A 24,317-nucleotide genomic window follows, 5' to 3' on the forward strand; every position below is an offset into this window, starting at 1 on the left:
TTTTTGATTCACCTTTCGAAGTTAGAATTTAAGTAAATAAATCGGCATGAAATACGGAAACGTCTATTGGCTAATTTGCATTATTCTTACTTTAATGGAACTGCACTGCAAAATGAAGTAAATGTGCATTTAAGCTATGTCACTTCAGATGATGTACTTCCAATTGCAATTTCATTCAGGACTTTACAGAATTATTTGTTTCGGCATCTTTATAACATGTGAAAACAATCTTTTATATGGCATGACATGGTGAGCTTGTATTCGTAATCAGTTCAATCTTGACAACACATGACGTTAAGAGTGCTGCAAGTGAGATTTAACCCTTTGCATGCTGGGAAATTTGTCGTCTGCTAAAATGTCGTCTGCAGAATTTCTAAAATTAGCATTTTCTTCGATTTTTTTCAAAGAATACTATCAGAATAGCAAACAGTTTGGATCCTGATGAGACGCCACGTTTTGTGGCGTCTCATCTGGATCCAAACTGTTTGCAAAGGCCTTTAAAATTCAGCTCCAGCGCTTTAAGGGTTAATGGGGAGAATGTTCAACTGAAGCAGCTCATTCACAACTATAAGTATTACGAAAAGTGAATAACGTCATTGTATGTAAATTGAGCAATATTGTAAAAACATGTGTGTAAATGTAATGAAAAGGTGTTGTGTACCAAAAAATAACACAAACTGTGTTACCTCAGTTTTACGTACAAACATGTCTTCAACGAAAATCGCCCTTTTTATGAAAGATTAATTGAAAATTGCGAAGATGCAGTGTCTTGCATAGAAAGAAGAAATCATATCTTCGGTTGCACAACAGCATGCGTCTCTGAACAAAAAACACCTGTTAACATTACACTACAAAGCTTGTCTGAAATAATAATAAGTGTTGTTGTTCATGTTTACACCCTTTATTCGTAGAAACATGTTGAAAATTAGATACATACGTTTGCATTTATGCAATATATGAGAACATTTCTTCGAGCGAAAATACAATTCATATCCATATGCCCAATGAAATATACAGGTAAATCGCGTGTTGTTTACCAAATGAGTATCAAAGATTACCGGAAACTTTTTTTATTCAGACATCAAATTATTTGAATTCATTTATATAGTAATGTATTTAGGCAAATGGCTGACGGCTGCAAGATCTCGATGTTAACATAACATTGTCACATCAATTACAAGGTAGAAGTTCGAGTTCTCCATGCTCGCTGGGCGAGGTTTCGGAATGACTGTTGGATCTGTAACTTGGCTGCCACTGCTGGGTTGTGCATAAAGCGAGTCAGTCCTTCTTTCTTCTTCACTATATGTCGCACTTGCTGCGCTAACGTTACAAACACTTGATTCATGCTGGTCCGACCTTCACTCGCCGATGTTTCAAAGAAAAGCAAATTATACTCGGCACAAAGTCTACTGATCTCAGTATCAGACACAGTTTTTCTCTCAATCATGTCCGACTTGTTGGCCACTAATGCTACAGGAATTGACCGGTTGGTACTCATAGTGTGCACGCGTTCCACCAATGTTCTCGCAATTTGGAAGCTCGAGGCCATTGTGATCGCAAATACTATGATGGCGCAGTCTGCCCATAGGACTTGGTTTGGACTTATGTCGTCTGTTGCCGTCTGAAAATAAATACCCGAAAATTATGGAACAAAAACTCGGTTTATCGAACTGGAACGGTCTATACATCGCACGCTTAGCGATAATTATTTTACCAATCAGCAACAATGAAACTTTCAGCTATTTGCTGATATATAAATAACTGAAACTATTTTATTTCATATTTCTGAATATTTCCTTATTGAACTTTTTCAATTTTTGAATTTTTGTTAATTACATGTATATTGATTGTACATAAATGGGCAAATGTGTACAATAAAGAGAAATAAATGAAATTTGATAAGCAAATTATGACGGCAGATTACAGTACGGTTCCTATAATGAGATGCAGTGGTGTGTGTGCATTTGCCTTAAATTGCACGCTAATCCGCAGGTAATTTGTATCGCTTAAAATGGTTTGGCTTCACATGGAGACCTTGATTTTTCCACATACCGTACGTCAAATTTTCATAAAAAAGCGACCAGATTTAGTGGCATTCAGTCTATATTCGTTTACGTGTCCACGTTACTTCTAATTTAGTCTATATTTGTTTAAATGTGCCCACGTTTCTTCTAATCATCTATGTAATTTTATAATTGCGTATTTAGTTTTATTATTTTTGCGAGTTGTTCACCTGTCCGAGTGTGTCTAGGATATGCAGGGTCAGATGTTTACCGTCTATGCATGTCGAGTGGCTGTACAGCATCTCTGAAATAAAAGTGGCCTTATAATGTTGTCCCAAACATTCATAGTGAAAACAAAATCGAACCAAAACCTTGTCAATAGCAAGAAGGCAATTTAATTGATTTAATGTAATTTCAATTATATGTAGGAATGTATATTCTTGTTAGCATGAATAAAATGATCCGTAAAAGAATTCTCAAAAACTAATAACAAGTATAGTGTTTAAGTTTTCGGTATTGTTATGTATAACTTAAACGTCCACGAACTCTTGGAGCCATGATTTAAATGCAAATATGTTTCGATAAACTGAACATTGCTGAAGACACATTTGTTTGAACATCGTGAAATTCTCCAAACGGTTTAGAACAAGACATCTGTGAAGTTCTCCAATTTCTAAGCTATTGGTTAACACGACAGACGCAGATTTCAATATACCACGGCATTAAACTTCGAGAACAGGTAAGCATTACAGCAAAGTCGTATAATTAGTTGGTTCATCGCTCTTAGCGATAAAACGCTTAACATCGAGTTACTAGCAATGAATGTAATGTCATGTTTTATTATCTTGATAAATGCGCGTAATCCACGAAACGATAATAAACTATTTATCACACTGTCTGTTTTACTGTATTACAAGCCACAACAACGTTCAGTTACCTGTTTCAGAATTATAATCACCGATGAATCGTTTGGTCAGGTATCGAACAGTTAGGGCTGAAATGATAATAATATATTATTAAATAACATTCACTATTATATTTATTGATTATTATTGGCGTCGCCCTTGAGGGCGGCGACTAGTATGTAATGCATTTCTTTCGCTTATGGGAGGAGAAGTTATTTTACGAATCAATGTATATATTTTTGTTTTAAGAATATCTTGCATAGTGGTGATTTTTTGTGTAAATTAGTGTAAATAAGTACTGCATTTGTGCCTATAACTTTTTTTACAACATTTATTGCCAATAATGCGAAGCTAATTGTTTTAATTAATAACTGATCCACAACTGATCACAGGGGAAATATCACAGGGACTGGGCAAATACACGAAACTTTCTGGTTTTGTATTAAAACAAATCGCCCCATTGGTGCAAAAAGGTACCAAGTGACATTTTCATTGTTTTGAGAAAATCGCGTTTAAAGATTTGAAAGTGTATATCAAATTAACTCTAGAAAACTCAGGACTTAAAATGTGCATATGGTTAGATATAAATACAACCTTTATGCTTGCACAAATTGAACATGTTCCAGTTATCAATAAGCGATAATTGATCAATTATGTCATATGGTTCCTTTTTGCATAATTCAATATTAAGGTAAACTACATGCAAAAAGGTACCATATGCGCACTTGGATCCTTTTTGCACGAACTTTTTATGTGTGTTGTATTCTAAAAAGGCACAATAAGGTACCAACTATGACATATGGTACCTTTTTGCACCACACAAAACTGAAAAGTGAAATTGATTATTTTACTTTATTAACAACAGTTAAGTATAAACGTTTATAAAGATGTGACACATCTGTAAAGGTAAACAATTAAAGTATTGTTAAGGTTAAAAACAATAGTATTCTTGAAAATTTATCTTGCAAATGTCAGTGTTTGACAAAAATGCAGAGAACCCATAATATCCACATTGTCAATATTCTTCACTCAATATCAGTATCTTAATCGTCCGACTCCATAAGTACAAAATCCTTTTTCGTGCTGATCGTCGGTAAGGACTCGTAATAAGAATGAAACTCCTCAGGAATGATTTGTTTGGGGCATAAATTAACAAGGTCATTTTTCTTTTGAATCGACATTGGCAGTTTTGTGTCGTAACAACGCTTTAAATCTGACTCACAAGTTGACCAAGTGTTCTGAACGCCTTTATGTTATCTTGTTGTTTTCTGTACTGTCCTGCAATTGGTTGTTGTCAAAGCTGTAGTTCATAAATACTGATCCTTTATTGTCCCTTCGCACTTGTATCCACTTGACCTTTAGCCAGTTTATTCTTTGTACAGGGACTGATGTTTCCAGGTTTGTACAATTTTTCTTTACAAAGTCTTTGTAGTCCATGACATGATTGTATTTCATTGTATAGTTACATATCGCTGTGATTTTCTTACTAGAGAAATTAAAGTACACCATTGGGATGAAACATACACTGGCGTTACTTTTTTGGAACGTTCAATAGTTGAATGGACTGAATCGCATTCCATTTGGGAATGGCCTGAAAGTAGAAAGTTGTGGCTAATGGCATTCAAGTTTGGTACGTACCGCTACACTTGCTACCTTTCGTCTATTTTTCAACAATATTATTGTATCTCTCAATATCTTGGCAAGTACACTTTGACTTATTCTCCTTATGTTATTTTTCTGTCGAATTTTTAATTTCTTGGTTTTCTTTTTCAATGAAGTTTCTCTTTGCTTGATCTTTTTGCACAAGTCTCTCTTTTTGTCTTCAGCTTCTTAACATCGAATTCTGAATCAGTTAAATTGATCTTATCTTTGTTAGGATCATAGTTTTCACCATCAGCACTATCATCGTGATCTGATTCACTATCACTTTGATAAGTTTCCTTTTAACTGGTTGATTATTTTTTCTACCAAGATCATCTAATGGAATATCTTCAGGAACTGTAGTGTCGGAATCATTGCCTTTTGTTTGCGTTGCTATCATAGGTCCAAGCAGTTCCTCTTTTGTAAATGTATGATAAACTTCATCGGACCAAACCTTGTCTTCTTTCTGTGAAGCAAATACCACCATATAGTGAATATATTGATTATACTTTTTAAATAAAATTAAAACTGATTTATGTAAAAACTGTGAAATTACAAGCTACCTTTGAAACGTTAGTACATATAAAGTATGTTCTTCTCCTGACTGATCCAAGAAAATAAATTACTACCATCCATGATAATTTTATGATAATTTTATAATAAAGAAATCAACTCTTTCAAAAAGGATGCAGACATTTTATTAATTATTAAGTTTTGATTGTTTTCATAACTAACTGGTAAACTAATTTAATTTTAAAATAAAATATACTTACAGTTTTATTATTTTCCATCTCCTTCTATAAATAACATGTACAAAGTCATATGTATAAAATCTCAGTATGTGTCTGCTCTCTTCACTCTAATAATCACCAAATGAAGGTGCAAAAACTTCACCCTCATAATTATCATCTGCTAATTACAAGACATCTTAGGTTAACAGGATAGTTTGATAGTGTTATCAGTGTCTGGAAAATGTATTTATTGTTGAGGGAAAAGGTACAGCATTAACCAATAATTTGTTACCTGCGTCTGCCTAGTGTATTCATAGTTGTGCTAAAAGGTACCAACTAAACACATTTATATTTTTTTTTAATGTGGACACATTCATTTCATGTCTGCAAAAGGGTACCATGTGTCATATGGTTCCTTTTTGCACAAACAAATGTTGAAATTTTTAGTTGGTACCTTTTTACAGTGTCCTATATCTTTGGAACCTTACAAGCTACAGCTTAGACATTTTTACAGAATGAAGATTATACAAAGTCATAATGAAATATACTAAAATGTCATTTTTGACCAAAATGTCATTTGGTACCTTTTTGCACCAATGGGGCGAAATGATGTTTTGTGTAAAACAAAACATAATCAAAATATATTTATTTTGTGTTTTTTCTAATTTGCTTATTTAGTGGAGAATCGATGTAGTACGATATTTGACGACCTATCGCGCAAGCAAGTTTATTGGAAGGCGTAGTGGTACGAAAACGTACAATGTATTAGTTTATTAATAGACATATAATAACGATCGCTATACACAACTTCACCAAATAGCAGTACATAAGTGAATGTCAGCCGGAATAGCTCAGTTGGGAGAGCGCTAGACTGAAGTTGTTTACGCGACAGTCATCTAAAGGCCCCCCCCCCCGATTCAAACCCGAGTTCCGGCACGAACGGAACAGTTCGGGGGCTGACAATTTTTCCAGTTAGGTTAATAAATATAATAAAGCTTTATTTTATGTAGACATTTTAAAATCCATTTTACTACAATTGGACATTTTGAATAATGTGCAACGTGGTGACAACGTTAATTAAAATTTCTTACATCACTTAAATATCTTATAAAAAATACACGTGATTTTATATTAACAAATAAATGCAAACAACACATCGATTATCCATGTATTTTTATGGTTGTCTATCATAGGCCTATCCCTACCACATATAGAGCGCGAAGCGCGACACGTATTATTGATTGTAACAATGAGTTGCGATAAAGGAAGCAGCCGCTTATCAAGGAGGAGCTGTGTCCCAGCAACCCGTTTCCCTTGAGTCAAGCACTCCTCGGAGTTTTTTTAAGAACCACATATAGAGCGCGAAGCGCGACACGTATCCAGGTGGTATGGGCCCTTTAGCATTATCCGACCATTACGTCCATAGTTATCTTCCTTAGAAGTTGAGAAATTTTGAAATCCTTGTTCGAAGTCCACAATTTTCATCCGATTGTTCCCAAACGTTCACAGTTTTTTTTATCAATGAGGACCCAACCCAAACTCAATATGAGCAATATCGGACCATATGTCCAGAATTATGTCTCTTTGAATTTAAAAATAAAAGTGAAAAACTGCTTGGTTAGGTGATTATGTCAACATTTTTTATCAGATTCTTTCCAAACTAACAGTGTCTTCATATCAATGAGCATTTTTACCTAATTTAAAATGAGAAACATCGGGACAATAAGTCCAGATTTTTTTCTATTAAATTTGACAAAATAAACAATTTCCACTTGTCTAAAAGATTTCACAACTTTCGTCTGAATCTTTCCAAACTTGTTAAGTGTTTTTATATCAGTATTACTCAAACCTTATTGAAAATGATGAATATCGGAGCAATAAATCTATTATGATCTTTTACTGAATTTCAAAGTATTGTGAAATGCAGCTTCTTTATACAATTTACAGTTTTCATTCAATTTTTTTTTCAAACTTTAACAGTGTTTTCATATCAATGAGTACTCAACCCCTATCGTAAATGAGCAACGTAATAATAAGTTCAGAATCATCTCCCCTTTAAGTTGAGAAAAATATGAAATTACGCTTACAAGATGAAGCAGATTTTTTAAAACCTACACAGTTCTGTTCCATTAATGAAAACTGCACACGGATACCAGTAAAAAAAAAGGAAACCAATGTAAATAAAATGAACTATGAAATATTTGGGGGTTACAACACAAAATTATAGATAATGGTTAATTGGGGGTTATAACACAACATCATAAATAATGGTTATTTGGGGGTTATAACACACAATCATAGATAATGGTTATACCAGTATCTTTTTCTATTTTGTTTAAAATAATCGGCCAATATATTAATATTTTCAGTAGAAAAAAAATCGTTCCATGTAACTTCATTGAGTGCCTTTTACACTGAAATTCCCGACGCCCTTTGATGCTTTGCATCAATACTTATCTTGTATGACATTTGTAAGACACTTGAATCGTATCAGGACACTTATGTTTGGCTAACCTTAATCACCACCGGAAACCCGATATGATGTGAAAAGTTGGACGTGCTTGGAAAAGTTTCCGATACATGTTGCTGAATTTCGGTTGAGTAAGTAAATCCAGTTCTATAATTGTTTAAAGGCATGTTTGAATAAAAATATTATTATTACAGAAACAGGAACCAGTAAACCAAGATTTTAGCTGGTGTAAGATGGAATGAAATCCAAAATTAAATAATAGGTCACTAGCGTCGAAATTTAGATTGTTTCTAGAATATTTCAAAAACACATATATATAATGACAAATAAGCTGGCAATTAACTAAGCTTCAGAATGGATATAATTATGAAACCTCATAAGTTCAATGAAAATGATCTAAAATGCATCAGAGTGGGCATAAATCAGCTGTAATAGTGAGCTTTTAAGTTTATAAATGAACTGCACTCCTGTCATATCTTCATATCTTTGACACTGCACCGGGTCATGTCATTTTTTCATCAACATGTTGAATGTAAAGTCGAATTTCTCCACCAATACGAATGTTTTTAAGAAACCCTGGCGGATATGTTACTCGGGGACATTGGTTGATATCATTTTCGATGCAAAAACGTTTTCACTGGCATACCTTTAAAGAATTTGGAAATAAAGTGCTAAATCGGTGACAAATGCCTGCATCGTCGACTTCAAATAGCCATATTTCAATAAATCCTGAATATGCCTTTAAACAATTATAGAACTGGATTTACTTACCCTACCGAAATTCAGCAAAATGTATCGGAAACTTTTCCGAGCACGTCCAACATTTCACATCAGATCGGTTTTCCGGGGGTGTTAATATATGTACATATGCACATATTAATACAAGTATCTTCAACAACAGAACATACTTGCACTCCAGACAGAGTAACAGGTATAACATAAGTACTGGTTTTATTACTGGTAGTGTAACAAGGTGTGTGTATTTGAGATTTATTTACAGGTCGCCCAGCGTCTTCTCGACTACAGATGTATCGACCTGCCCCTGTGACCCTTCAGGGGAGAAGATAAGGTCATATTATACATCATAGCACGATGGCCAATGAGACCTTAATGTGACTAGATGCTTTTTTTTAAATGGATTATGTAGTGGTTTGCCTTTTATCGAAATGGTTTTTGCAGTATTCCTATTATCTCTAGATTAGCATTATCCTTATTGGCATTAATGTTAATTCCTTATAGTTTGTGTGTGGTTTTTGTGCTCTCCGCCCCAAGAGGTGTTAGTGGGGGTTCGAGCGGGATACAGAGGGCGCCCCGATTCCAGAGGCGCCCCTGGTTCTTTTTAGTGCCCGGTGTACAGCACCGATACACTGCACTGCACCCCCGTTTAACGTCCCTCGCGGAGGACTAGTTAGTACATAAACATAGATTAGTACAGATATTACTCTACTGCCCTGTGTCTTGGTGTAAATTCACAAGGGCTCTCTCTGTTGTGCTATTGGATATTGTCAGGTGTGTTAATGGTGTTGCAAGGGTCAGAATAGTTTTGAAAGGTATTTTAGTTTAATATAGTAGAAAAGGGGCTGCGTTTGTGTGGTTGGACCGAGATGACTGGTTGGTTGTTGGGGGTACAGGGAGGACAATATCTGGTTCTACACTTTCTTTCTTTGGGAGAAAATTTTCACGCGCCTTTATATTGATTTGTTTTTGAGAGAGAGAGAGAGAGAGAGAGTGCGCGCACGTTCTTCTTCCTGTTCATATTGCTAGTGGTTACACAGATGGTAATTATATGTATTAGTGCATTTTGTTCAGGAGGGAATAGATCTGGGATGTTAATGCTGACCATCCTTCTTATTCGATCTGACCCTCATAGTGACAAGGGTAATACGTGCAGATTAGCAAAACAAGGGTTACAATTCAACGTCAAACGTAACAAGGCACAGGCATGCAAGGAAAAAACTTACACTACACTACAAAAAAACATCACCTACGCTACAGTAGGGGAAACAACAACAACAAATACCGTCATCATTCTCTTTTTATTTTTATTTTTGTCATGTTGGGTATGTCATGTCAACGGAGCCAGAGTGCACGGATGTCATGTCAACGGAGCCAGAGTGCACGGGCGAGAGATATCTCTTCAGGCGCGCCCTCTGGCCCAGCCGACACGCTCTACTCAACATGTTTAAGTCTTGTACATATGGGAAAAAATGTTTACTAATCACATTTAATTACAACACTATTTACACCTATAGGGGTTGCACTGTGGGTAAATTTGCCCACGTGCGCACTTACTGCGTCTTCCGATCCTGCGTGGAAGTATGTTGTCGGTGTGCTTTTCCCCTACCTTCGTCGTTGTTGCTGATTACAGCTTAAGAGAAGGAAAACAAGGGTCTCGCGGAACCCTGGGTTTTGTTACCTAGAGCGCTATTTGGTTGTAAAAGAAGGATTAGAGCTTATCCATAGTGGTCGAAAGGGGCCAAGTGACATATGTATTGGGGGGGGGGGGACGTACCCTTCCGTCGTTTTAGTATTATTAGTCTTTATCTATTTATTTATTGGTGTAATTTTCCTATATATCTTAAAGCGCAGACGAGGAAACCGCGAACGTTCGTTATAGACAGCTCCCTCATCTTTGCCTTGTTTATAGTATTGTTTATTTATGTATTGACGTCAACAAGGTGTTATTGGACACTGCATTGTAATGTACTACCAATCCAAAGTACATTTGGACCCCAAATACAAATATAGGTTCTCGGCGTGCACATTACATGCAGTGTTTCTATATCTATTTATTTGTTGATGCAATTTTCCTCTTGTCATAAGTACATAAGATAGTCATTATTAATTGGAATCTTTAAAATTACATATATCATGGATTGTTTTACGGTACAGTTTTAGAACCAAATTAATTAATAATAGTATATAAGTTCGAGCCGGGCCCAGACGAGTGGCCATATGGACAACACCGGAGTGGCCATCGTCCGAGACCCGCCCGTCATTAGTACATAAAGTTGCCATTAGAGTTTTTATTTATTTATTTATTGATTGATTTTAATTTTCCTATAGGGCCGGGATAATATGGTTAGGTTCAGTTCGGGCCCAGACGAGTGGCCATATGGTGCACACCGAAGTGACCATCGTCCGAGTCCCGCCCGTCATTAGTACATAAGATCGCTATTATTAATTTAAATAAATGAAGCAGTATATAAATGACGGTATGTGTTGTTATTTCTATTTACCGCTAATAGTCCAACGGAATATTATATTTTATCTAAGTAGCCCGTGTCGCGCAAAAATTTAAACACGTGCAGTCGCACAACAGGAGCGATTCCGCTTGGAGGCATCAACAGTGAGTCGCGATTAATGATAAGTGGGTTTTTGTAGGCCGCTATTACCCCTGCACTTAGTTCTAGTCTCTGTTCAGCGTGTTTAGGGCATATAAAGAAAAGATGTTCAAACGTGTTATGAACGTTGCACTGGGGGCAGAGGACAGTTTTGTAATAGTCGCCGTGCAATCTAGTCACCCTTAGGCGCATGCGCGAGTAAGCCCTGTCCTCCCTTTTAATGGGACTATAGATGTTAATCTTATGGCTAGGGTTGGTTAATAGCGGTAAATTATGATCGGCGCAGTACATTGACCATTTGTGATCCTGTTCATTATACCCTTTTTGGTTAATGATTGCAATTAGTTCGCGCGCGCTAGGCTTTAAATCAGAGGGTAGACCTTTATGGGAACCTATTCTGGCAAGTTGGTCAGCGTGTTCGTTACCCGTAATGCCTACGTGACTCGGGATCCATACGAATTGGAGAGTGCTATTGTTGTTTGCTAGTTTTGTGATTCCCTTTAATGTTGCACATATAAGGTCGGGACGCGTTTTCGATGATCCTGCAGTAAGTGCTTGTAAGGCGCTGACAGAATCGGTTAATATCGCGTAGTTTGAGCGTTCGTGAGTTTCAAGTTCGTTAAGCCACTTTATGGCACTGTTTATTATAGCTAGTTCGCAAGCAAATATAGACAGCTCTTTATTGTATTTTACCTTGCACTGATGTATAATGACATTTTTGGGTTGATACACTACAAAAGCCGCGCCTGCTATTTCAAGTTCCTCATTTTTGCTACCGTCAGTGAAAATCAGGGTGTAATCCCCATATTTATCTGTTACATAGTTTTGAGCTATAGAGCCACTGTTTGGGTCGTTGTCGGATTTTTTAATTAATGTTGTTAGATGTAAGTCAATATTTGGCTTTGATAGATTTCTTAAGCTAAAGTATGTAGGTTCCTGAGTTTTAATGTCAATAGTCTCATAATATTTGCCTAGCTCGAGCACGTTCTGCGCGTACGGGAGACCACTCTTCTTTTTCCTTTTTTGGAAGGCCGGGTCTTCAGTAACACTAAGATTAATTGGGAGGTTTGGTCCCATAGATAGCGTGCGCGCGCGGTATTTTAGTTGGTTAATTTGCCTTTGTTGACCCAGTTCTATCATTCCACATTCAGCGTGCAGCAGAACGGTGCTTGTAGATTTACGTGTACCAGTTATAATTTTAAGTGCCGTATTTTGGATTACTTGTAATTTATTGAGTAATGTTTTACTGGCTGAATTGTACGCAATGCTTCCGTAGTTTATTTTTGCCCAGATAGTGGCTTTATAGATACGCATAAGGGCTTTTTTATCCGTACCCCAGTTGTTTCTTTGGATGCATTTTAGAAAGTTGAGGTCCTTTTGGCAGCGTATAACTAGTTTAAGGATGTGGTCTTTCCATGTTAAATATTTGTCAAATGTCATACCCAAAAAAGTAATGTTGTCAAGAAGCGGAAGAGGAGCACCACATAGAGTAAGTTGTGGGGGTTAGGGGTTTTCTTAGATCGAGTTGCTTTACGTGCATTGGCCGCTACTTTTTGTGCACTGGCAGGGAATAAGATTGCTTGGGTTTTTGTGGGATTTATTTGGAAGCCATACGATGCGCTCCAGTTTTCTATTGCAGTTAGGGCTTTTTGGATTTTAGTAATTGCTAGATTCGGCGATTTTGATGTGGTCCATATTGCACTTTCGTCTACAAAAAGTGATAAATTGATTAGATCAGTGTTATTTTGTGAATTATGTGCATTAATTTCTCTGTCTAGGGTGTTCATAGTCACGGAAAATAAAATTGGAGATAGGACACTACCTTGGGAACAGCCGTTTATAGTCTCAACTGATTCTGATGTCGCGTCATGCAGTCTCACTTTTATTGTACGCGTTGTAAGAAAAGCTGCCAGCCAGTTGAGCATTTTACCCTCTATTCCTAACGTATTATGTGTTTTAATGGCGTTTTCGTTCCATAGTTTATCGAATGCGGCTGTGAGGTCTAAAAATACTGCTGCTACGGTTTGACCGAGATTTTGGGCTCTTTTAATATCAGCTTCAAGGCGTACTAAATGATCTTCGCAAGAGTGGTTAGATCTACAGCCCGATTGGACTTCTGAGATTTTGTTATGTTTTTCTAGATACGCGCAGAGTTTCGGTTTTATCATTTTCTGCATTAGTTTGGTGAACGTAGAGGTTAAAGAGATCGGCCGATATGAGGCTGGAGAGTCTTTAGGCTTATTGATTTTAAGAATCGGAATTATTGTGGCCTCGTGCCATTCATCAGAAAGAGTACCTTCAGACCATGATTTATTATAAAGGGCAAGTAATTCTTGTTTCCCCGAGAGTGAAAGTTGTTTAAGTATCTTATAATGGATGTAATCGTCGCCCGGCGCGCCGTTTTTGCATGTAAGGAGAGCTGATTCGAGCTCGAACAGGCTAAAAGGAGCATTGTACTTGTGAGTTTTTTCCTCGGTAAGAGATTGTAACCAGACAGGAAATTCATTTTTTGTTTTTATTTTCTTTGCAATAAACGTTTCAGAGTAGCCTTCGTCACTGCTTACTTTTTGATAATGTTGTACCAGGGCAGAAGCTTTATCAGCGTTAGATACAAGAACTTCGTTGTTAACCCGAAAGATAGGTGTAATAGTAGGGGGTCTGCCTTGCATGCGCTTAACTTGATCCCATAGTTCTTTGCTAGTTGTTTTATGTGAGAGATTATTACAAAATTCGTTCCAGCTTTCTAATTTTGCCTTTATTAATACTTGTTTAGCACTTTTGCGGGCTTGCCTATATTTGTCATACTTAGGTCCGGTTCTGATTCGGATACATTTTCTCCTACTTTTTCACGATATTTAATGGCGTCTGTGCATTCTTGATTCCACCATGGTACAGACCGTTTGAGTTTTTTAGGTGTTCTGCTTACAGGGATTGAGTTATCAAGTGCAGTTTTAAGTTTTGTTATATAGGATTTAAAGTAAGAGTTGGTGTCAGTATTATCTACATTAGGAAGGAATTCATTATTACACTGAGTTTTAAAGTTGTTCCATTGTTCAGGTGTGGCTTTGTGTATTTTCCATGTGTGTTGTGTGGACGGAAGGGTATTCTCTATTCTTGTCTTAATGTTTATTATGATTGGAAGATGGTCACTTCCAAACGAGTCGTCAATGACATTGAAATCGCTTATAGCTTGAAGATGGGCTGAGGTAAGGGCTAGATCGATCGCGCTGTCGGGTTGATCTTCGCGATCAGACAATCTTGTTATTTGACCGTCGTTAAGGAAGTTTATGCTGTTATTGTTAATTAATTTTAAGAGATTTTCAGAGTTATCGTCGCATCGTGGATCACCCTCGGGGTTCCAGCAGGGGTGTTTTAGATTGAAATCGCCAACAATAAGATTATTCTTTCTATGTTCAACTGAATGGAAAAAATTTGCATAATTTTCACACGTATTATCTTTAGTTTGAGCATATACGCATTGAATGCGGAATGATTGGTGCTTAGTCAAGTACAGTGTGAGGGCACACGATTCAATAGGGCAATCTTGATCAATGTTTATTTTAGTAAATGAAATGCCCGATTTTACATATATTGCTACCCCAGTGCCTATAAGTTTTTCTCTTTGTTCACCTCTCACAGGTTCTTGATATCCTTTTAAATGAACTTGTCTGTGATTACTTTTGTAGTTCGTTTCCTGAAGACATACTACATGCACTTCGTTGTTATTAACATAATTTTGAAGCTCGTACATTTTTGCATTTGAGTTATGAGTAACCCCTCGGGCGTTCCACGACATAATTGTAAGACTGTTTATATTATGAGTATGAACTGTCGCAGACATTGGGGGTTTGGTGTGTTAAATTGACCTAACGTACGGGCTTAAGGCTACTGGATTAACTTAATATATTCCGTACGCGTGGCGAAAGAAGACCGGAAACGGCGGTGCAATCGCGTGTCCTTTGCGGAGGCTATGGCGCATGATCGGGGTCGAGCTGTTACGGGCCATGCGTAGCCGGTTTCTATGTATATTGAAGAGAATACGCGGGGTGGTCGGATATCCTGTGTCGTTGCTGATGATGGCGTTGTTGCCTAGGTTGTTGTTGCCTTGTTTGTTGCGGTGATGGTATAGGATTGAGCATTTTTTAGGGTGATCTGAAGTTTGTGAGCTGGAGGGTAGCTTATGCTGTTGTTGTTGCTGATGGCGGAATGTATGTTCAACATTGTTTGTGGCTACATTATTTGTGGTTGATGTTGATGCCGGTTGTTCGGGCGGAGTAGGAGTGGTATGCTCAATATTATATTGCGCCTCATTTTCGGGGAATTTGTTTTTGAGTATGGACAAAATTTCTGTTTCAGATTTACCAACTAACTGTTTAGCTATTTGGGCAAGATTGGGTCTTATACGCCGCGCTGTGCCCGCCGCCACAGTTTGCACATTTCCTAGCGTGCTTGGTATTGCACGACGCGTGCGAATGATTCCCCGCGCAATGTGGGCACTTCGCGTTATTGTTACAAACATTGGACGCATGGCCGAACATCTGGCATTTAAAGCATCGAAGAGTTGCTAGGAGCGCGGGCTTAACATTGTGGCCTAGTATATTTGTTGGGGCGTTTTCCGTCTTGAGTGTGACCGTAATGACATTGTTTTTAAGACCACTATGGACTGCTTCTACATTGGACTTGTTTTTTAGATCGTTTTTTAATTTGTCTATATCCGCGATTTTGGGAACTTGGATGACACCCCTTGCAAGTTTAGTTTCAGCAATTAGCTTGAAGTCAAATCTATCAAAGGAGAAATGTTTAGCTTGGTTGAGTGCGTCGTCCCTAATTTTGAAGAGGAGACCAGCTTTGGACTTTTTTAGGGGTCTTACTCTCTCAGAGCCTAGCAGTTTGATAAAGGCTTCCCCTATTGCCTTAGCCTTCTCTCGCGGGAAGATCACCGCAACAGTGGTAAGGCAAAAGGTGAGCCATATTGCCGGGGCATGTTTATGGGTTTGGGAGCATGATGGCCCGTTGGAAGGGGGAGTAGTCTGATTCGTGGTCGATGGGGTTTTGGTCATATTGTCATTAATTGTCTGGGGAGTCACGGTTACAGGGACGACTGGGGTTATTGGGGTGTCATCGGTGGTAGTGTAACAAAAATAGCAACGCGGTTTAAATAGGGAACAATTAATGACTCGCGGCAAATGGCCACTTAGTTATTGTGTCGTTTATAACATATTACCTGTAAGATATCTTATACTAAGACATGAACACAGTCGTTCATACAGTTAGAAAGAATGTGATTGTTATTGAAGACGATGTTATCACGAATATAGTGAATTACTCTACTTCTTTAAACCCCAAATGAGCTTGACATTAGATTATTTAAATGGACATAGCGCATGTATACAACGTTTGTTTTGGTTCCAGGGCAAGAACAGATGCGTTCCGTGTTCATCAACCACTCTTTAGAATAAAGAGAATACTTAGGCAAAATAACACACGTCCGCGTTTGAATAAATACAGGCGATTAATGTTTGAATAAATACAGGCGACTAATGTTTGAATAAATGCAGGCGACTAATGTTTGAATAAATGCAGGCGACTAATGGTGAATAACTACAGGCGACCAATGTTTGAATAAATACAGACGACTAATGTTTGAATAAATACAGGCGACTACTGTTTGAATAAATACCGGCGACTAATGTTTGAATTAATACAGGCGACTAATGTTTGAATAAATACATGCGACTAATGTTTGAATAAAACAGCGTATGAATATTGTTCTAGATGGACGCAGTACACATCAAACTAACGAAACGTGATACTACTTATACGTATGCTGGGTCCGTGTTTATCAACCACTCAAAAGACAGAAGAGAATACTTAGGCACAAGAAAACACGTCCGCGTGTCAATAAATAGGCGACTAATGTTGCTTTGTTCAACAATAATGTGTGGTAGAGACGGAATAATGTTGTCAGAGCTGGAACTTGTTACTAGGCTGATCCAAGGAGGATATGTAATGGAATAGTCTTAAATTCTTTGTCTTAGGTTAAAGAGTAAGTTGTTTTTTACGAACCAGTTCAAATACATGAGTTAAAATCAACCGGACTGAAATAAAACACCAAAGAATTATACAAATTATGTAGTATAAAACAATCGGGACTTGTTTGCAATTGCTCGAATATATACCCAATTTTAAATTTTCATGGACATTTTCAACATAACCAAATACAATGTGCTATATATGTAGAACTTGCGTAACCCTTAAGTAACATTAACTACTGTTTATTGTGTTACAAGCAAATAATATCTTCAAATCATGGTTATAATTGGCTATATGTTTTAGTACTTTACAAGGGTATCATATATGCATTCATATATACTGCATTTTCCTGCCACATGCCTTCAAGTATTGCTCTGTTTTATACAAACGTTAAGCTAATCATGTTAATAAATCCAGATATCTTGGACTTTACATACATACCTAGCTGTATACTGTATGTGACTTTCAATAAGCTCTTTTATGCCATATTTTTTTTATAAATTGCTTTTTTAATAATAAGAAACGCTTGATCATTTCAAATAATAAAACTAATACATATACTATGTCTTATATCTAATAACGCATTAACATCTCCTACAAGAACTACGTATCATTCAAACATAAGCAGTATTGTTGATCTCATCAATTGAAATCAGTGTCAGTTGTTTAACGAGCCCCGCCGGATACTCACTCATTCTTTAATTCGGTTAATTGCTACAAAGATTGTCGAAACGTGCTTCTAATTTCTCCAATCCAATCTGAATGTGCTATGTATGCGGTGTCGCAGTATGCGGTGTCGATACGTGCTTATTAATGCACCAAAACGAACCTGCATGTGCGCAGTATGCGGTGTCGATTGTCGACACGTGCTCATAAGTGCACCAAAACGAACCTGCATGTGCGCAGTATGCGATGTCCAAGTGTACAAATCAGTTGAGGGTACACGGTGTCTAAATTTGAATTCATACCTTCGAAAAACATGCTTTCTCAGATAAAGTAAAGCAATTTGATTTTGAAATTTGGATAACAGTTTTCGGGACAGCATAACAGTTTAAGAAAACAAACATGTGTAGCAAGATTCACTTGTCCCGAAATTTAATGTTTTAGTTGTTGTTGGTTTCAGCAAAAATTGCGGTACTGCCACCGTATGACCTTTGTTGAAATGTTGTATTTATTGCATAATATATATAGGTTATGTTCGGGCTGGTAAACCGTTGTTTTTCCAGTTTTACGTAAATGCAATGTTTCTGTTAATTATGTCGATAAGGTAACCCGTGATCATTAGAACGGTTCACCACTCTTATAGGAGACTTCTGTATTCAAAGCTTGCTTTGCTTACGGGACAAAGACACCCATGTAGCAACTTCAAAATGGTATTACAATTGTAAAAACAGTATATTCACATTTTTATTTTCTCTGACGTAGAGATAAACTATCAAAGTAAAAATGTCGTGCTTTAATTTATTTTACACATGGTTGAACTTCCATATGTGGTAACTTACATTGTTTATGGAATGCTTCTGATGTAAAATCACGGACCTAGTTTTGAACAGTTCTATCCAGATCCTATACAATTTTAAAAATGCAAACGGAAACAAAACTTAATAGTTTGTGCATACGGGAATGTTAATTAGCTCTAAGCATCATAGATTTCATACGTTAATAACACTTTCAAACGCGTTTTGTAAAGCTTTATTTATTGAGATCAGACCTTAATTATGACTTTGGTGTGTATGAACTCGCATCATAATTCATATCCAACGATTTAGAACGAGACCAAGAACACCGACACAAGGTAAATTTAAATTTGTTCTCAATTAAAAAAAATGAACACCAAAAAATACTATTTATATAATAATACTTATAATCAAAAGCTGATCTCGTTCTTATGTTCAGCAAAGATTGATTGTTTTGGTGTCATCTTATTTTTGCACTGTATTATATCTATGATAAATAAAAGACTAAATTAGTTATGTGTAATGTAATAATTGATAGCATTCGATTCATTCAGTGGATGCAGATTTCTTTAAAAGTATAGCCAATCACGCTCTGTGAAAGTTCATTTATTTCTGCCATCAATTTTATATTTATGTTAGTACTTAACAATTGTGTGGTTTACTTTCATCCATCTTTATCACATGCTATTAGTGATTCCTTGTATAATATCAACCACCAGAAAACGGTATCTAAATTACATTAATACAAACCTGTTCTCGAACATAATATGTGTTACATAGAGCGTTCGCCTTTACGTCGTAAACATATATAATAATGCACGGATCTTAATCAATCTGTGCCAGTGAATGTAATCAGTCGGAGAAAATTGAGAAACATGGTCAGAATGTCAGTTAATGTAAGTTACCTTGTTACTAAACTATGAACTAGTCATTGTGTTAATGAGCTAGGCATATTGCTTTATTGTGTAAAGGAAAGTATTCCTTTTATGTCCAGAATGACTTTTGGCATGTTTTGATGATATAAAGTACATGTGTATATTAATTGTAAAGGAGGTGTTAACATAACCGGTAATCGAAAATATCAACCGTTGGCAAAGATGGGTATGAAGTCGGCTCAACTTGTCTGTTGTTTACTTTTGTAATTATTCAGTTTGATAAGAATATGCAATGAGATCTATAAAAATCTGTATTTAACATTCTTTCATTACTATATTTTGAGTTTATTAAAAAAGCGAGTATGATGGAATGTATAAAAAAAATGACCGCAAACGTATTCGTTAATTTCGTGATTTATAAACAACGATCGAACAATCAGTTTGTAATGCCAAACAAATTTTAGGATGTGCTCACAGGTTTAAGTTTTTTTTTAGTCCAATGACTCGATGAAATGTTTGTAAAAGCGTGAAGACTGCATGCTGTTAACACAAATAAGAAATGCTTGATGTGATTTAGGATAATTTTTATTTTAAGCCCATGTTGTTTTATGTAAAAGGTTACCAGAATGTGGGAAAATGTTCTGACATTAAATGAACATCTGCTGGGAATGTTGAAAGTGAAATTGAAGTTGTTATCATTATCTTATCTCGAAATTTGTAGCAATTGCTGTCTTGATTATAGATTAAGGACATAGATAGCGACCTGAAGCAACTTCGATAATATTCTGATTGCAGCAATTGTAATGACCCTGAATTTTGACGGAATTTAAGAACTACCGATAATTTAAATGTCTGTCTGCACAAGAAGAACGCTTACAAGATGGTAACATAATAAAGAGAATTGTGTTAACATACAACGTGTGTCGACACAAATGTATTCACACATATTCAGATGATATGACCATTGTCCTGAGAAAACGGTGCGTAAAGTGTCGTCCCAGATTAGCCTGTGCAGTCCGCACAGGCTAATCAGGGACGACACTTTCCGCCTTAATTGGATTTTTGCTAAGAAGAGACTTCATTAAGACGAAAAATGTCATAAAAGCGGAACGTGTCTTCCCTGATTAGCCTGTGCGGACTGCACAGGCTAATCTGGGACGACACTTTACGCACATGCATCATGCCCAGTTTTCTTAGAACGCGGCTTATATGATGATGTGTTACTACACCTGTATTATTTTTGGAATATTTTACCGACTTTTTTTAAAGATAAATACCGATACGGCCAGCAATAGTTTGATTCAAACATGAGTACATGTAATAAGTTATTACTGCTGGGATATTAACTTATTAAGTAATTATTGCTTGGCTCTTACGTGATTATTGATGGGCTGTTAAGTGATTAATGTTGAACTATTCAGTGATTCTAGCTAAGCTATTGATTATTGCTGATTAGCTAACTATTGTATATACAATTCGAGTGTTAGAGAGTACGAGATCATGATGCAATTCGGTTTTCAGACGCGTCATTAATTTAGACCAGCCAGTTATGGAAAAAAGTGAGTACTATGAGCGTACCTCTTCCTTCCGAGTTGCTGGGAGCGTAAATTACTTATAAAAAATAACAAACATTGTATAATTTCAAGCATGGTCTGTGATATTAATAAATATTCAAAGTATTGTCAACAACTTAAATATATAACTTCTTGTATCAACGAATTATTGGTGTAACCGCAGGAGTTATTTTCATTCATATATCCGTGGTTCAAAGTATGTGCTGCGTCCAAACTGGCTCATTACTAGTTATGCCACTCTTCAATTGAAAACATAAGAGTCGTGTTCACAGAAAACTGGAATGAATGCATGTGCGTAAAGTGTCGTCCCAGATAAGCCTGCGCAGTCCGCACAGGCTAATCAGGGACGACACTTTCCGCTTTTATGTTATTTTTTGTTTTAAGGAAGTCCCTCCTTACCGAAAATCAAGTTTAGGCGGAAAGTGTCGTCCCTGATAAGCCTGTGCGGACTGCACAGGCTAATCTGGGATGAGACTTTCGCACATGCAATAAGCCCAGTTTTCTCAGAACAAGGCTCATAACATTTCGCCCATTGTTTGATCGCCTTCTGTGTTTATAATGCTAAACAAACTAGTTCTGGCTATATACCAATATATGTGTCTTTATAAGAAACGTCTGTTTTTAATTGAGAACTAGGTTGAGATACGCATACTAAATGGACACGCGTGCATCTAATCCATCTAAGTACAACCTGTACCATTCATTATTTGGCTGTATAATGCTAAATTACATTCGATTAATGTCTACTCGTTATCGAACAAGGGTATACAGGTCTATATCGGGACTTCACCGTTGGAGTTTGTATGTAGCGTGAAACACCTAGGGCTCGTTTAGCTTGGAGTTGAAATAATACAATTAACCCAATCAAGTTATCGGGCACTTAACAAAGTCATGTTTTCGCGTCCGAAAATAATCACAAATTACATATGTCCGAAAATTTAGAGACAAACAATACAGATATTCAAAAATTCAAAGACACTCTTTAATATTGAATTAACGATCGTATACGGGTATGCAATCGTACAGCGTCCATTGTGTCAATAAACAATAGCAATTACTTGAAAAAAGAACACACTTATAGTAAACATATATTTTATATACTTTTCACTTTACGCTGTTTTTGAAACCATCGTCTTTTAATGGTATTAATAGTTTTAACCCTATTACGCATATGTAATGGCCATTTGTCTAAGGAAATCGTACAGCAGGGTTTGTAACCTTAATTAGGTTGACAAGAAATGCATGAAGTGTCCCCAGATAAGGGCAACAGGGAAGAGTTCTGGTAAAATAGCATTGCAAAAATAAACTGTCCGAAAATTTAGATTAATTTATTATGGAAGAAAACATGTATGTCCGACAATTTCGAGTCAACAAATAAATTTATTTTGGCTACAATCGGGTTTGTGAAAACATATAGTGTTCGAAAACTTAGAAGTTATTACGGTAATCAAAAGCCGACTGCGCATGTTTTAAAACACAGTATTGTGCTGACCTGTCTTGCCTACTCCTCGATGACCCAGCACCAGTATGTTGACCTCCTTGCCGCTCGAGTGGGCGTGGCGTGGGGGCGTGTCCGGCCTCGCCCTCGGACTGCGATGACCAACCCTGTCCAGGTTACCCTCCACTGACATTGGGATATCAAACACGTTTTTTTATTGCGTTCTCGCTATATTGGAAACCGCCTTCTTATCTTATGTAAATCCAACAAAGATCAGAACCACTTTGAGAATTGAAGCACTGATGAAGTTAACTAGTTGCCAGTTTGTTTTTGTTTGTTTTTATATTTTCAAATACACCAAAATTTAGTTAATGTATAGAAGTCGCTCAACATACGAAGATTTACAAATAAACATGTTTTCGCGTGCATGTACATATAAGTCAAACGCTATTAGTCGCTGAACCCTACACACAAATACATAAATAAATATTTCCATAAAAATCACGTACATTTAATGTGATGCTCATCTTACGCTTATATTTCACATCTGAAACGATAGAATACTATATTGTATTGAATTCCAATTTCACATTCATGTTTACTAAACTCTCTCTGATACAATATTTTCTCACAGGCACTTTGACTTCTCGAATCGCAGCATTTATCGGAACGATTTCTGTCACAAATGCGCAACAGCGGCGGTGTATTAGAAGAGGTAGACGCAACCAACTGACGTTCAGACCTGCATAATGGTCTGCTAGCGATAGCGGGTTAAATCCATTGTCGCTGTAAAAGCGGATAGATAAGCGACGCGTGAAACCCATAACCGTGTTACACAGGGCTTTATTAAATTAAGACAATTTAAGCGTAAACTTCTTAGCTTTGGAACTTATGCTTATAACGCGTTTACTATACATTACGGCAATCCCATGCAATGTAACTCCACTTGAAGATAGGCTATGGCAGTAACCATGGAGCCTTGTTCTGAGAAAACAGGGCTAAATGCATGTGCGTAAAGTGTCATCCAAGATTAGCCTGTGCAGTCCGCACAGGCTAATCAGGGACGACAAATTCCGCTTTTATGGTATTTATAGTTTCAATTTAGTCCCTCCTTACCGAACTCATATATCAAATCATTTGATCTTATAACCAGAAAATATGCGCTCAAAGAGATCATATGCGACGCGTTCTGAGAAAACAGGGCTTATTGTATGTGCGTAAAGTGTCATCCCAGATTAGCCTGCGCAGTCTGCACAGGCTAATCAGGGACGACACTTTCCGCTTCTATATTTTCTGTTCGAAGAAAGTCTCTTTTTAGCAAAAATCTAGTTAAGGCAGAAAGTGTCATCCCTGATTAGCCTGTGCGGACTGCAGAGGCTAATCTGAGATGACACTTTATGCACAAGCATTATGCCCAGTTTTCTCAGAACGTGTCTCATATGTTTTACGAAAATAATAAATTTGAGGCCAGAAAATAACATGAAGAAACCATATACAATCTGTGTCACAAACAGACGCCAAAGTTACTCAAATCAATTGGTGCTTCCTGTTTAAGTTTGTATGTGAGTCAATTAAACTGGAACACAAAAACACATTGATGTCTGGTAAAAACATGTGTGTTTAATTAGCAATGGGTTTAATTAGACATGGATAGTATATCATGCGTTGTAAATGCTAAAATTAAATATTGAGAAAAATATTTAATGATGACCCCACACAGACATCCCTTATGGGTGGTTCCGCTATTCACGTAAACATGCATGTCTATTCTTATGTAAAGGTACCTCATATTAAATCATGTGACTTGTGGTTATCACAGCACACAATTTGCCAACTGCATTCAACA

General features: G+C 36.8%; 2 protein-coding genes across 2 annotated transcripts in view; one reads left to right on the top strand and one right to left on the bottom strand.

Annotated features, from left to right (window-relative positions):
• Positions 1–24,317, top strand: part of LOC127853857 (ras-like protein family member 11A-like) — a 222,059-nt gene that overhangs the window by 171,884 nt on the left and 25,858 nt on the right. The gene's annotated exons all lie outside the window — the stretch shown is intronic.
• On the bottom strand, positions 906–23,284 carry LOC127853215 (ras-like protein family member 11A-like). Its single transcript, XM_052387500.1, has 4 exons — positions 22,526–23,284; positions 2,941–2,997; positions 2,234–2,307; positions 906–1,621 (listed from the first exon to the last, which is right to left on the bottom strand). Exons 1-4 carry the CDS (start codon positions 22,662–22,664, stop codon positions 1,175–1,177), a joined length of 717 nt encoding a protein of 238 aa, XP_052243460.1. The 5' UTR covers positions 22,665–23,284; the 3' UTR covers positions 906–1,174.

Source organism: Dreissena polymorpha, chromosome 12 (genome assembly GCF_020536995.1).
Source record: "Dreissena polymorpha isolate Duluth1 chromosome 12, UMN_Dpol_1.0, whole genome shotgun sequence".
NCBI lineage: Eukaryota > Metazoa > Mollusca > Bivalvia > Myida > Dreissenidae > Dreissena > Dreissena polymorpha.

Coding starts and splice junctions, on each gene's coding strand:
- LOC127853215 (XM_052387500.1), bottom strand. CDS start 22,664: ATGTCAGTGGAGGGTAACCTGGACAGGGTTGGTCATCGCAGTCCGAGG. Junction 2,998..22,525: donor TCGAGGAGTAGGCAAGACAG/GTCAGCACAATA, acceptor TTATCATTTCAG/CCCTAACTGTTCGATACCTG. Junction 1,622..2,233: donor TCCTAGACACACTCGGACAG/GTGAACAACTCG, acceptor ATTTATTTTCAG/ACGGCAACAGACGACATAAG.